Here is a 14,787-nt window from a genome sequence, read left to right on the forward strand (position 1 = left end):
GTTCAGCAGTAAATGCATGAATTAAGAAGATTAGGGAGATTACTTCAGTTTTCAGGGCAAAAAGCTATAAATCATGGTGTGGTTTGTGTAAAGTCTCTTCAGAAACCATTACAAGAACTAGAAGATGGTGCAAAGTCAACTGAGCTACACAAACAGTTTTTTTGGGTTGGTTTAATTTGTTTGGGATTTTGGGGGGAACGTCTGCCAGTTTTCCTACTATTTCCAAAAGCAATGAAAGTCATTAGTATAGCTGAAGGTAAAGTACAGGCAGACGCCAAGTGTTTGTGAGGAAACTGTAACGTAAGGAAACATAAGTCTAAATCGTTTTTGCTATATGCCTGGCTAATTTAATAATTTCTCTGACATAAATCATGAAGCTTTTTTTGTAGAGCAGAACTGTATTTATTGTTCTCAGTATCTTGTTGCAAAACCCCCAAACATCAAGCAATCTAGATAAACTGAAAAGATACTTATTAAGTGCATAGTTTGAAGAAATACATTGACTATAGTATTAGTTTACTGAACCACCTTGGGGAATGTAAAATAAAAAAAAGAACCCTTACATTTTCCAGAGGCACATGTAATAACCCTTATGTACCCTCCTTCTCCCAAGCCAAGCTTACCAATAACAACTTCACAGGACTTGTAGGCTTGAGAAACCTCGTAAGCACTGCGCATCTCAGAATACGTAATTCCTCCAATCACAAATATAATCAGTCTTGCACTACTCTTCCGCTCATCTTGATAACTAGCTTTAGGCTTCTGGCGTGCACTGGAAAAGATTTCATAAGATGACATTTATATAATGTTATTGATCAATTTTGGTAAAATTATACACTTAACGAGAGATATTGATTTCTGTCATGCAGTTCATGGTTTGGTAATTTCAGCAAAAGAATTCAGACAGATGGATATTTAAAAGAATTTTAACAAAAACAACTTAGCACATTACTCAGAAACTGTTCAGTTATCACAAGGTGGGGAATAAATACAAAGCAAGAAGCCTGGCTGCGCACACAGCTTGCACACAAAGGACTTCCACCAAGCAGCTTAATACTCCATGCTAGCAATTCCAGTGGCATTTTCCACGAGAGGTTCATTTGTAAAAGCTAGTCTTAGGTTTTTCAGCTTCCAAAAATTAACAGAATCTCTTAAAAAAACATTTGGTTGTTAAGTAAGATTCAGATATACTTTCTAACACACATACGGTAATTGCAGATTCAATCATCTGCAGTCCTGACCCCTCTTTGCTAGGGTACCTGAAAGATTCCTGTGTTTCACCAGCCTGTAAGACAGGGATCCAGTTACAAGGTACAAGGACCAGAGCACACTCAGGAGCGCAAGGACACACAAACAGTTTGGTTAGCAGTTTCTTAGGGCTGTGTATCTGTACCTTTTGTCTTATTTAGTAAGGTACAAATTCTAATTCAAGGGACCCTTCACATTTAGGCTATGTATGTTTCCCTCCCTATCAATTCCAGCATCTGATGAGCGCAATGAGCATTCCTCCACTAGAAACACTCTTACCTCTCACTCAGCTGTCCCGTCATTTAAATAACACTACCAAAAGTGATAAAGCTGTCAAACTGGCAGACATTGGTCATTATGTTCAAGAACTAGTGGGCTTAAAGAGGGAAAGAAGGGACAGCATAAGTTAGTGAGCTAAAAAAAGATTCCAAAATCACCTCTCAGTACTACTCAGTTAATGTGCAAGTACACAGAACACACCATTTCACACTCACTAGCAGATAATTCATTTCAGGACCTTCAACTTTTCACCCCTGCCACAGCAGAAATAACTAAGAAATGAAAACCTTTTTGCCTAAGTCACAGTATACTGATAATCCATTTCTGAAACTACTTCACACTCAAAAACTTAATGGCTTAAACTTCTCATTCTGGGAATATGGAAATGTTATTTCTAAGTTTGAAGCAAAAGGGATAACTCCAAATAAAAGGAGTTTATATACAGCTCAGAAGAGTTAAACTAACCACCAGGTTCAGTAGGTTTTAGATGGAACAAAAAAGTAGGTTTTACACATTAACATTACCTTATTTACATTATTTCACTGCTTAATAAGTGCACTATAATGCTTCAGGATGTACGTGAGAAAAGTGTTGAGAAATGGGTAAATGATGTTTCAGGAAATGAAGCAATTTACCTTACTGCTCCTGAACCATTCCAGGTTGGAGGACAGCGGGAACAATAAGGCCAGTCTTTTGAATCCAGTTTGTTTTCTATAGCATCCTGAAGGACAAAACAAAGACACACTTTAAAAAGCTACGTAGACCTAAACCCCAAGAAGTTTCAGCTTCCAGTAAGGATGTCTAACTAGATTAGAATTTGATGCCAGCACGTGCAGTTTCTTAGAACAACCAATTGTAAGCAGCATCTCATGAAGAACACTCCTATGTAGCAAAGCTACGTAAAGCTAAAAATTATAAGGCTTTTGTATATCACAATGAATTGGAAGTACATACGCTTTCTTTAGCAACATAATATTGATTTAACTGTTCAGACTCCACTAGCAGATTTTCATCTGTAACAACCGTAACATATTTAATTTCTCCACAGCATCATACAAGAGAAGTAAGGGTCCGATGAAGACAAATGAAAGTCACGAAGAATCTATGAATAACAGCACTGGGTCAGACTAAAGGTCCAGCGAACTCACTATTCTGTCTGACATCTGTCACTAACTGATGAAGACGTTTAAGAACAAAGCAACTACACTGCCGGCAAGTAACATTTTTCAGCCTCTGCTGACCTACAGTTTAGATTTGAACTGTAGCTTAAAAATCCACTGGAGGAAAAAAACCCGAACAGATCTTGAAATTACACTAAACACTGCTAATCACCCGACAAGTTGTTCAAAGAGACTTTCTGCTTTCACTTTCATTTATTTCACCTTTAAAACGACCTCCACCGCTAACAGGCAGCAATCTAACGTCCTGTATTACACAGGCTAGACGTAAATCCTCAGCTCATACGTATTTAACAAAGGTAACTCCAGATACTATAGAATTTGTAAAGACTGCCTATAACTGCTCACTTGAGTAAATTTCTCACTGCACCCATGAATTAACTAGCTGATGAAATTTACCTCCATAATGTCTTTGATAACAGGCGTCCACCTAGAAAGCTGAAAAGTTTCTTCTGAAGAACGGTCCCTTCTCGGGTGTTTATGCTGCTGGACAGCAGGCTGAAAAGATTTTCAAAACACAGTTGTATTATACAGCAGATTTGGATTTTTGAAACTTATTCCCAGTTAGCAGCAGAGACACAGAGGATCAGTAGGAAATTTTAAAGAAATAACAACAAAAACCAATGCCTGTAGATTTCACAATACACTAGAAATACTAATTTCAGAGACAAGGTACTAAGTTAGCACTTTCCAAAACCAACTAGCTCAAGTCACCATCTGATGATTTTGAAGGGAACACTATAGGTTTTTACTTTCAAAATTATTCACGTAATTGCCTGCTTCCAAAAAAAAAAGATACTTGTATAATAAGAGTTGTTGAAAGAGCAGTAGACAAATGCTTTAGCTGTAGGAAATTACAAAAATAAATAAATACTTTCTTACTGAAGAGATAACAGGAACATCAAGGTATTTCCAATTTCTTATCATATCACTATCACTTTCTATTTGTACATTCTGGATCAGCTTGTCCAAGTTCTCCTGGGTAGTTCCTTTGATAAGGAAAACATACAACTTAATTACCATGTGACTGTGAGTAAGACCAGTTTTGTCTCACACATTCTGGGCTGTTATTTAGGCCAGGATTTTTTTTGTTTGTTTTGGCCAGTCTAAATTTAACATAAACAACATTTTATCTAAAATATAGTAAACAGCCAATTTTTAAGACCAAAACTCAATATTGTTATAGATTCCTCAAACCAACATTCTGCCCATTTCCTTCTTCCTCTACTACAAATTCTTCCCCACTAGGCTTAATTTTCAGGTTGCAGTGGCCATGGACCTCCCCCTTTAACAGCTTCAATACTTTGAAAAGCAGAAAAATTAAACTGTTGCACACAGGAATGATGCTAAAACACTGTATAGAAAGAAGCGCATTTGTATGGAATCTCTTAACTCCTTATGAACAGCATCTTCGCTGCTAAAAAAGAGAAGCTACAGAGAATGGACAGCATTTTTTTCAAAACTGGCCATCAACTCCAATACAGATGCCTAAGATAACTAAAAATACTGGACTATCCCACAACTCGAGTTGAAGTCCACAGCAGTGAGACAAAGCCAACAGGGCAGCTTATCATACCATTTGTGCTAAAAATATAGAGGAGAATAGCTCTGATTTTGTCATAGCTCTCATGACTTTTGCTGAGCAGAACCGGAAGGAGGACTCTCATGGAGTCTTTCACTTTTTGACCTTCTGCATCTGTTCCGAGAGCCAAATCCTAAATTAAAAAATAACAAAAACAAAAAAACATAAAATGTGGTTTTAGTGAGTAGACATTAAAAAAGTGTTTTGGGTGTTTTGAAATGCATTTTTAGAAAGCCTAAAGTTTCAAGAAACAACCAAGCTGCATCAATTTAAACTCAGCATGGAAAGTCTTTGACATAATTATTTCAATAGTTACAGCATTATAACCCCACATAACAATCAAACATTTAAAACTGTTTGAAATCATGTAAATATAAATTAAAGTTTCTAACTTGAGATGAGTAGTACAATATAATGCCTCACCCTTACAGGTGTTTTTCCTAGACAATTTGAAGAGCTTCCTTCTGCAGAACATACTAAGGCAACTTCACAGGAGTTTTGAATGAAGAAAAAGATGATCCTTATACAAACCAGCCAGATTCAAAGATACAAAAAACCTGACAGCTCTAACAGCACCTTCTTTAATGGCAGAGTAAGAGCCTTGTATATCTCACTTAGCTTTAATACTACCTCACACAGTGATGAAAAAAAGGCAAGAGACACACTACTTTCATCAGTCCCTAAAACCCCCATCTACTGCTGCAAATAAAGTCACATCTGCAGTAAGTGGTTTGTGGTTTTGTTTTAAACTTACCTGTTCAGCTTTACAGAGCCTTTCTACATTAGATTTGAACTTGCTCATGCAATCTTCTGCTAAGTTAAGATGAACAACTTGCTAGAAGGAAAAAATAATTACAAGTTGCTATAACTCACTTTTAAAAGAGACCACCACAACCCAAAACCCCCATACATCAAGCAAGCATTTTTACTGGTTACAGAAGTCAGTCCTTTAACTTCCAACACCATTGTCTGTATTCTGTTTCATACCCTTCCTTTAGAGATTGACACCAATGCCTCCTAAAACATTTAACTGCTACGCTATCTTCAGTCCTCAAAGCACACAAATCATTTAAGTGTTTTTTACGTAGTAAAATGAAACAACTGGAAACAAATTTTCTTCTCAATTTTACAGGAGGTGAACATATTAATTTGGAGAAGAGTTATATAACACTTAAGAAAATGACAGTACAAAACTATACTTCAGCAACACAGAAAAATTATAGTGTACAAAATGATTTATAGTGAAGCTGTAGTTAAAGATCCCTTACCCTACTAATCTCTTTGCGATACTGCGGCATCTTTTTCATTAACTGGGCCAAAGCAGACAGCGATAACTGTGGAAAAAAAATACAAGTTGAAATTTCCCCCCTCAACATCTGACATTCTTATCTCCCTTCCTGCTGCAGCCTTGCTATTACATTTTCCCCAAAATACCACCAGAGACAAGCCTCAATTTCTGTAATAGGTCCATAAATTACATAGATCTGATCAGTTGAAAATAATTAAGTTACAAGGTAAAACAACAATACTTTAAACAACTTACTTTTCCTTCTGTTGCTTTTCTTTTTGAGGAAACGTCTTTCAGAAGTTTTGATATTTCCCTGAAGGAAAAAAGAACCAAACAAAGAGAAGTAATCAAATGCAACAGCATGACAGTTGTTAAATCTTCTATTAAGATCTTTACCTAAAATCTTTAAGGAGCTGTGCCACAAAAACTTCTCAGTGGAAGAAAGCTTTCAAATACAGGTCTCCTTCAGAGAGGAGAGTGGGGTTTGGCACAGGAAACTTAAGTTAAACATACTGTTTATGGTATCTGCATAACGTCACTTGGTGTGGTTAACTGCTAGTACTTCATGCAAAATAAACCCTTCAGATTTAAAAGATTTGAAGATACTTCCCAGGAAATAATTTTATTTACATTTTCCTCAAGAACAGTAATTGCTATTAGTAAAATTGCATACCTCGTACATACTGTATTCTTTGAAGTATGCTTTCTTCCTGGCATTGATTATTTAATAGGACACAGTCTATATTGCTAACCACCTTCACTACCACCTGTATTCCCACTTAACAGCTCAAACACATTCCCTCTCAAAGAAACTTTTATAACTTGCATATTTAACTATTTTGGGGGGGTTATTCACATACTCTATCACATCTGCAATATGCTTGTGCCGAATCTTCACCCAAAGTTCATCATCTTCCTCTAGAATTGCCTCCTGTTCCTTGCCAGCAGGTCCTTCTGTTTTGTATCTTCCAAGAGAAAATTCAGACAGTTGTTTGGTTTGGGGTTTGTTTTTTTTTTTTTTTTTTTTTTTTTTTTTTTTTTTTTTTTTAGCCCCTCATTCTGACAGCTCATTAGAGTATTAATTGTTATGGTTTAGTCAACATACATGGTAACAGAAGTAACACAGACAGGTTTTAACTTCTGAGCCAAGCTATTGCCCAACACAATATAACTTCGGTAAGGATTTTACAGGTTACATATTTGAACACAGAAGAAGCTGACAAATTTTAGTCTCATTTGCTGTAGTGCATGATCAGAAAGCAAAGTCGTACCAAACTCCATGGTGTCAGAACAATCCAACAGCAAAGTACGTACCTTACACAAAACGTCGTCACACTATTCAAATAGTGGTAAAATAACACTTACAAACTGAACATGGCTTACTTAACATGCATTTAGGATAGCAACACGTAAATGTGAACAACTACACAAGCTAATAACTGGAGCCATAAAAGTGAGCATTCCTGAGAAATAACTAAGCTTTTTCTCAATATTCGACTACTGGCCTTGTTAGGCCAAGTAGATAGAGAATACGGGGAAAAGAAAGGTAGAGAACCTGAACATGCATTACCAAGCTAGCACAAAGCTCTTTGTTTTTAAAAACATGCTAGTTGTTAGGCTTAAAACACAGCAAAAATGCCAACGGGATCTTACCTAATCTCAACTAAATGAGGCTGTTTAAAAAAGAAAAAGAGGGTGTTACAAATCCAAGAGGAAAGACTAATAAGTGAAGCAGCCCTTATGCAATATAAGCAGCTAGTATGGCTAAACAATCCCATAGATTTTACATTCAAGCATAAAGCGGTTAGATTTTTTTTTAAAAAGTACTTGCTTGTAAGTATCATTTTCAATTGGTAGCAAATCATATGCCATTGCCTGGAAGGTGAGTTCATGAAGTACAGTCGATACTGGGTCAAAGCCACGATCAATTATTATGAGCTGGGAGTGGGTTTTCGCCTAGAAAGCCATCAAATAAATGTAAAGGTAAGACATACAAAGTGATACATGTTAACTACATGTACCAAACGTTCATACATGTTAAATCTATCTACAGTTACAGCTCTGCAGACACTTTAGGAAAAATTTACCCCTTAGACCATACTTTTTAGGTTATCAACATGAGAAACAAAGATTAAGATGATAACCAGATCACAGTGGGTTTAGATACTAATTTTAAGGCAATGCTCTTTGCCCACTGCAATGCATTCACTAAGCTCACCTAACGAATAACACACACGTAAGGAAAAAGGCTTCCCACTGACTGCTCACAAGTAAGTGTATTGTTTGTATTTCAGACCAGATTACCTCTGCAGTGATGCAATACAGGAAAAACCCACGATCTCCATCCAACTGAAAGTTTCATTTGGGGGTTTAATCAGCTACATTTATTTCTCTAGGAGGGTGGAATGTCACCAAGTCAGAATGGTTCACCCCACACTTCTGCATTTAGGCAGCTTCCCTAATCTGCCACAATCTGCAGCGACAGATCAAAACCATTATTTATGTGAAAAGCTGTCTCTTATGAACCATAAATCCCTTAATGGGAGACATTTCAATTCTGCAGCCAAGTCCCTTCTACACATAGCCCTATGGAAGGAGATGTTAAAACAAGAGTTACCCACTTTTCTTCATGTTTGTATCATCCCCTACGTTACCATAGAGCTAATTTTAAGTACATTTAGTTTGATAACACAGATTGTATTTGCTTACATACAGACTTACTCTATCACTTACTACCTCTAAGTTGCTTTCATACACAAAAACAACTAGTCACTAGTTGCCTTTATTAATAAATAAAATACGGTTTTGTAGAACCGATTGTCAATGCATATTCCAAAGATTCCCACTCCACCCCCCCCAACTTAAAAAAAATTAAGTAAACATTTTAGTTAACTTTCTACCTTTATTTGGCTTTTCTCATCAGTTTTGTAGTAGTTTTCAAGATTTTTTTCAACAAGCTGTGCAAGTTTGCTGGCTTTATCAGATGGTCCACTGGGAAAAAAGGAAGCATGCAAAAATAACTTAAATTTCTTAATCAAAACAGTAAAATGCTACCTTCAAAACAGAAAGAACTCCCTAGATTGATCTTCTGGTTTCACGAGCACTTTCTGAACTCCATTCTAAGTTTTTCCAATATAGTTTCACTCTTACATTATGATTCCACTCTTTGAATGCTTCAGGTATTTCACACAGCAGAAACAGCTTCAGCCAAAAGACTGATATGAGCTAGCATATGGCCCAGCACCTAAAAGTCTCACTCAGAGGCAGGAAACAAGAAAGAAAAAAGAGAAGAGAAGAGAAGAGAAACAACAGTCAAGCAATTATTTCTTTGTTACCTTTACAGAGAATAAGGCACCACAGAATGCAATTCTTGAGCGTAATTCCAGGTGCCTACTTTGACTTCTAAGATACTACTCTGTACTCCCTATCAAAGCTCAAAAGAGGTATTCTCCTCAATAGCCCTGCTACAAAGAAATCCTGATCCCATCCGGCTCAGCAATTTACGAATTCCTTGTCGCCTAGTGGAGCTGCGAAAGTACCAGTGGCAGCAGTTCTGTTACAGGATCCTGCATGCGGTCTATTAGAATGCAGTATCAGTGTCATCCTACTGACTGAACATGAAACAAGCGGTTCATAACAGAACAGGGTACAGCAAGTGCTGTTACATGAATACACACAGAAAAATAATTCACGGCTCTGCCCACACTTCACAAACTTCTATTATTCCATATTTTAGAGTTGTGGATTAAAAACAATTAATCCACAATAAAGAAACTATGCTGCAGCCTTAGGCTATTACCAAACAGTGTGGGAAGTCCTAGAAGTGAAAGCAACTACACTACACACTTTTTGTCCCACCTTTTATATCGTACTCCTGGATTCTCATCTAGCGTGGCACACAAGGTAACAATTTGTTCAGCCATTACTTGCATTACAGCATCTTTATCCTTTGACTTTTCCAGAGTTGGACTGTAACAACGGTAGAATGCATCTGGGACATTGAGAGTAAATACCTACATAAAGCACAACCAAGGAAAAAAATGGCTTAAATTGTGTATTTCTAAAATATCTGGTAAGAGAATTGCTAAAACTATATGCTGTAAAGTCATACATAATATACTTTAAAATAAAGAATCAAACCCACACTCCCTCTTTCTCTGTCCTGTTGAGCTCATCCGCTTCTTGTTCTCATGCTCTTTTCCTCTGTTACCCTCCTCCTCTATGTAAATTACTATGTTTTACTTACTGTCTGTCCAGATGGAGGGACCTGAGACAGGCAGAACCAAATACCATCCAGCATCTCATACAGAGCCATACAAGGCAATCACAATGATCACAGAAGGTATCAAGGTAAGTTTGTTTAAAATAGAATTTTACATATTGTATCTGTTCATTATATGAAGATTTTACCTCCAAGAACTGAAATTCTTTAAATGCATTAAGATAAGAGATGTTTATTCTACTACACAGAAGAAAAACTTTCAACAGTTTAGTACATGGAATGCAAACACAGAAACAATCCCATTGTCAGTAAACAGATTTTCTCCAGCCTCAGATGGACTCTGTAACTACACAGCCAACAAAGAACATCCATCCAGATAAAGATGTTTGTTTCATCTGAGGCAATAACCCCTTGTACTTTGCCCAGAGCTCAGTCTCATTATTTACTCTTATCCCAGAAAACAGGCCCAGGGATTTCAAATGAGGAAAACCAGTTATCATTCTCTGATCCTCTGCTAAGGATTCAAAACATTCTCACAAACCAAGATACTGAGAACACTGAAGTAAAGTAAAAACAAGAAGAGACTAAGCACTGCCGATTTGCAACTTTAGAAAAGGAGTCCCTATTTCTGCTGTCCTGTCCAGAGGACCAGGACAACAAAATTTTCACATGCTTTTTTTGTTAGAGGAAGCTACAGAATTTGTCCTTATAAACAGCATTAGCACAACTACCAAAACCAGTTTGAAACACAGCTTAGGAACAGCAACATCACTGGAAAACAAACCAGCCACTATGCTAACTGTTCTCTGATGGCTTTCAATCTAAATTAAAAGGCAAAAAAAAAGAGACCCTGTCTTCAAATCAGGAAACTGCATTGCAGTAAGACACGGATAACAGTAACATCTCCTACTCACCTGCGACTTGGGATACGCAAGAAAACTGGCCCCTGATATCTTCATAAGGTTTAAAGAACATACAAAAGACTTGTGGGAAACATTCGCAAGTTAGTTCTACAACACCCAACAGAGAACAGGGTTTGGGGGGCTTCACCATGTTAGCATCAGAGTGCACTTCAGCCTGCCGTATCTGATGAAGTTCATGAGCAACAAATTATTTCTCAACACAACAACCACTGTGTGGTTTCACGTGGAAACCTCTCATTGATTTTCAGTGGTGATCTCAAATTTTTAATTGAGAACAGAGATTTCCATGTTTTCCTCTCAAAATGTTTGCCAAGTTGTTACGGGTTTTGCTCCTTTTTTTTTTGTGAGGCTTTGGGTTTGTTCCCCTCTCCCCTTCAGATCTCTCCATCCATTTGCTCTCCTTTTCTGAATTTCACCAAGTCATTAGTTCTACTTACTACTTCCCACACTCCAACCTACCTAGTCCGTCAAAATAACAACTCAGTAGCAAACTTTACTGCTCACTACAGACAAACCAGAATGCTTTCCTTCTCTTAAGGAATAGATTCCTTCTATAACCTCTCTATTGCAACTGACTCCAAATCCTGCAAAGAGATCAAGTGCAAACAGTAAAACTTTGAGCACAAAAGCATTTGTTTATCTGAAAAATATAGGCAAGCACTGGAAATATGCCAAAATGGCAATGGGTCTCACATACAGTTTGTCATTAAAAATAAAAGCTATGTTCTATTCAATTGGTTTCCAGCAGCTCAACAGTCCTCCAGACTATTTTCTGCTGTTCAGAAAAAGAATGAAACTTACCTGAGACTCATACGGGAAGAAGGAAATGTTTATCTCTTTGCATCTTCTTATTGATTTTGCACAAGAAGACTTAATTTTATTGAAAAGGTTGTCAGGACAAACTAGAAAAAAAACAATTCTAAGCATAAATAATTTGTGCATATTCCACATGTTAACTCACTTAAAAGCTTACAGTATTCAGATCAGAGACAATTCTAAATTAAGAACCAATTAACATATAAAAATGTTACCAAATCATCCTAAAGTGAAAGACAATGTATAACCAATATTTTGGGTTTGAGATCTTTTTCAAGAAGCATCACTCATCATTTTTTACTAGTTTTTGGCAACCGAGGTTGCAGAACGCTCATTAGTAGTCTGCAGCAGTGAAGGACACTGATTTTTATCAATGCAAAAAATTTGTTATTTCTTCTCATATAGGAGAGAAAACATTTCCCAAGCAACCCAAAGATTAAAGGGAGAAATAACATGTACCTGTCAAGCAGTAACACATAGAGAAACAGAATTTACTTATAGATTTCAAATGTGTTCCATTACACTTACAGGCTGCTTACAGGATCTCCGTCTAGAAACTGCATTTAAGGCATATCTGGATGACACAAACACTACACAGACTTGGAAGTGACAATTTCTCTAACTCCTCTCAACGTGATTTTGTCAAGCGTTCAAACAAAACTTGCACGCTTGCAACAAAGGAACATACAGCGAGATAGCAGTATTTTTCCAGAACAAAAGTTGCTGTATCAGCATAAAATGGAACAAGAAACCCACAGTTTTTCCACGGTAATTTGGTAACTGCTTTGAGAACGTACAGTAGGAGATACGAACCATCCACAGACATCCACAACTCAGCCTTTGCCTTCAGCAGCACATTTGGGTTTTCTGTTCCCTTCTTCACCCACCGTATTAGTCACACTGCCTGACTGCAGGGGACATGCAGTCACATTAACCCCATTTGCACTAATTGTCTCTGCTTCGACACATATCATGATGCAAGGGCTAAGGAGGCACCTTCTTTCAGGATATGGGAAAGAAAGGTTCACAGTCTGAAGGACTACCTCAAATAATCAATTACAAGACATTGTTCTTACAGCAAATTCTCGTGCATTTATATTTTTAGTACTATTTTGTTTATTTGAGACACATAGTTTTACTTGAATCGTCTTCCTCCACAGTCTCCAACATAGGAGAAGACTGGGATACTTTAAAAACAAAACTAGATTACCTAAATTAAAACCTGAGGTGGGGAACACTCAACATTGTTTGCTAATTGGGAAAGAAATTACCACTGCCACACAGTGCAGTGACCGTGTCTTAGAAACCCAAATATGGATAACGACTTAAGTCTCAAACCTTCTCTCAAGAAACAGGACCCAAAACTTTCATGTACCAAACTACAAGAAAGAAAGTTGAGAAGCTAACTTATTTACACATGTAAAGTTATGACACATCAACACAAAACCTTACTCACAGTCAGTGAAATAAACATATGCCGCTTTGTATCTGCTGGATGATTTAGTGATGAAGTCACCAATAAGTCCATCTACAGACTTACAGGGGTAGGAAAAAAATCAAGAAAAAAATCATTAGTGTTTTGCCTTCCTCACATACCGGACAAAGCCCCTCCCTCCTCTCCTCCTGCCCTTTTAACTACCCGGTCCCACTTAGGAATACTGCAAATCAACATATAAGAGAAGAAAACAGTTAAGTAGAAGATTTTTAATTTCAGACCAAGAACAACTGCAGTTACAGAAGGTCAGTGACACACCAAGATGACTTTAGGAAGCCCACAAAAAAGGATACTCGCATCATTTCCCACCTATAACAGTGCTAAGATTTATTCTCTGAAGAATTTTTAGGAAGTAACAGTAATCTCTTATTAGAGGCACTACTTTGAATTCTATTGTTCAATGTATTGCATCATTATTTGATAGAACATCTCTTTCATTTAGGTTACTAACATTTAAGCCATGAAATAGTGCCTCCATTGATCAAAATGCATGTTTGCAACATGCTCTATGGTGACACTGCACTGGCCTTTCATTACGGAAAATTCGGCATCACACAGAGGAGTGTAATGCAATGCAAGAGTTAAGTACCGCACAGTTGTACACAGTAAATAAATATTTTAAATTAAGATTGATTTTTCCATCTGAAAGATCTTGCTACACTTAAGCATACTAACCTTTTTGGTGGGAGTTATTAAATATATTGCTTTCATATGTGGGACAGGCTCACGGTTTTTGTATATGTTCTCCACCACTATAAAGAAAGAAATATTACATTTTTACGATTAAGAGCTTTATGCACCTGTAAGGAAAGCACCATACATGTTTCAGTATAGAGGTGATAAAAATAACACCAACCAAGTGGCAGGGACCTATCTTCTGCCAAGAGCACCTCCATCTTACTTATTATTTTAAACACAGCAATTTACCACAAGACTTCTACAGCCCTCAGTCTAGCGTCAGCCAAATTTGTAGGACCAAACTTTTCCTAGCCGTTCTACACAGGCAGAGTTTAGCCCTCGTGCAGAAAGGTATGGCAATACAAACGCGATCAAACTACAGGGCTTGGTATGAAATACCGTGCAAGTGAACTGCCTTGCAAGATTGTTCTTTTTCCAGCACATCAACGGAAAGGGAGAACGAAACTATGTGAGGCATTATTTCAGACCAGAGCCTCTTCTGTCCTTTGTTTACTATTTCCTGTGCACTTACTCTGTTTAAATATAACTGCAGGCACAAATTAAGACATGTTCAGCAAATCAACTTCACTCAACTCCTGGTTTTCTTTGTTTAATAAGTCATTATTAGATAGTGTTGCAGTACACTGGCTTGAGAATGCAGAGAGATTCACGCTGCTCAGTAATTTTGAGAGGGAGGGAAAGGGAAGGTAAGAAATATCAGACATCTGAATGTGGAAAGACAGGTTCTTTTCAGTAACGTACTCCATAAAAATAAAAGTTTTCTTATGGGTAACAGGATACATGCTCACTGAAGGTTCCTCAAAGGATAAGCAGTACTTCTTATGATTACAAATACACTCCAAAAGTGAAATGTGTACAAGCTTTGCTATTGTTCTTCCAGAAGAATCATGTTATACTGCACAGCTGGAATAAGAATAATCTTGCTACTTGAACTAAGTCTAAATAATACTCTCTTTTGAAAGCACTTCTAAAAGTCTACACCTAAAGCAAATTAAAAACTAGATCATGTACTAGTGTATTCACTTCAACTGCAAACACAGGCAGGAAAAAAGTTCAG

The 14,787-nt window shown here is 37.1% G+C and overlaps 1 protein-coding gene across 1 annotated transcript in view; it reads right to left on the bottom strand.

The window, feature by feature from the left end:
- STXBP3 (syntaxin binding protein 3) overlaps positions 1–14,787 on the bottom strand; it is an 18,523-nt gene that overhangs the window by 1,695 nt on the left and 2,041 nt on the right. Inside the window, exons 3-17 of the mRNA XM_010142417.1 lie at positions 13,707–13,783; positions 12,993–13,071; positions 11,522–11,622; positions 9,434–9,588; positions 8,476–8,566; positions 7,407–7,531; positions 6,436–6,540; positions 5,831–5,888; positions 5,556–5,621; positions 5,042–5,122; positions 4,282–4,420; positions 3,588–3,694; positions 3,105–3,203; positions 2,163–2,248; positions 624–772 (exon numbers count right to left, since the gene is read on the bottom strand). Coding sequence (XP_010140719.1) covers positions 624–772; positions 2,163–2,248; positions 3,105–3,203; positions 3,588–3,694; positions 4,282–4,420; positions 5,042–5,122; positions 5,556–5,621; positions 5,831–5,888; positions 6,436–6,540; positions 7,407–7,531; positions 8,476–8,566; positions 9,434–9,588; positions 11,522–11,622; positions 12,993–13,071; positions 13,707–13,783 — 1,518 coding nt within the window. The remainder of the gene's footprint in view (positions 1–623; positions 773–2,162; positions 2,249–3,104; positions 3,204–3,587; positions 3,695–4,281; positions 4,421–5,041; positions 5,123–5,555; positions 5,622–5,830; positions 5,889–6,435; positions 6,541–7,406; positions 7,532–8,475; positions 8,567–9,433; positions 9,589–11,521; positions 11,623–12,992; positions 13,072–13,706; positions 13,784–14,787) is intronic.

This window comes from Buceros rhinoceros, unplaced genomic scaffold (assembly GCF_000710305.1).
Source record: "Buceros rhinoceros silvestris isolate BGI_N320 unplaced genomic scaffold, ASM71030v1 scaffold18038, whole genome shotgun sequence".
Taxonomy (NCBI): domain Eukaryota; kingdom Metazoa; phylum Chordata; class Aves; order Bucerotiformes; family Bucerotidae; genus Buceros; species Buceros rhinoceros.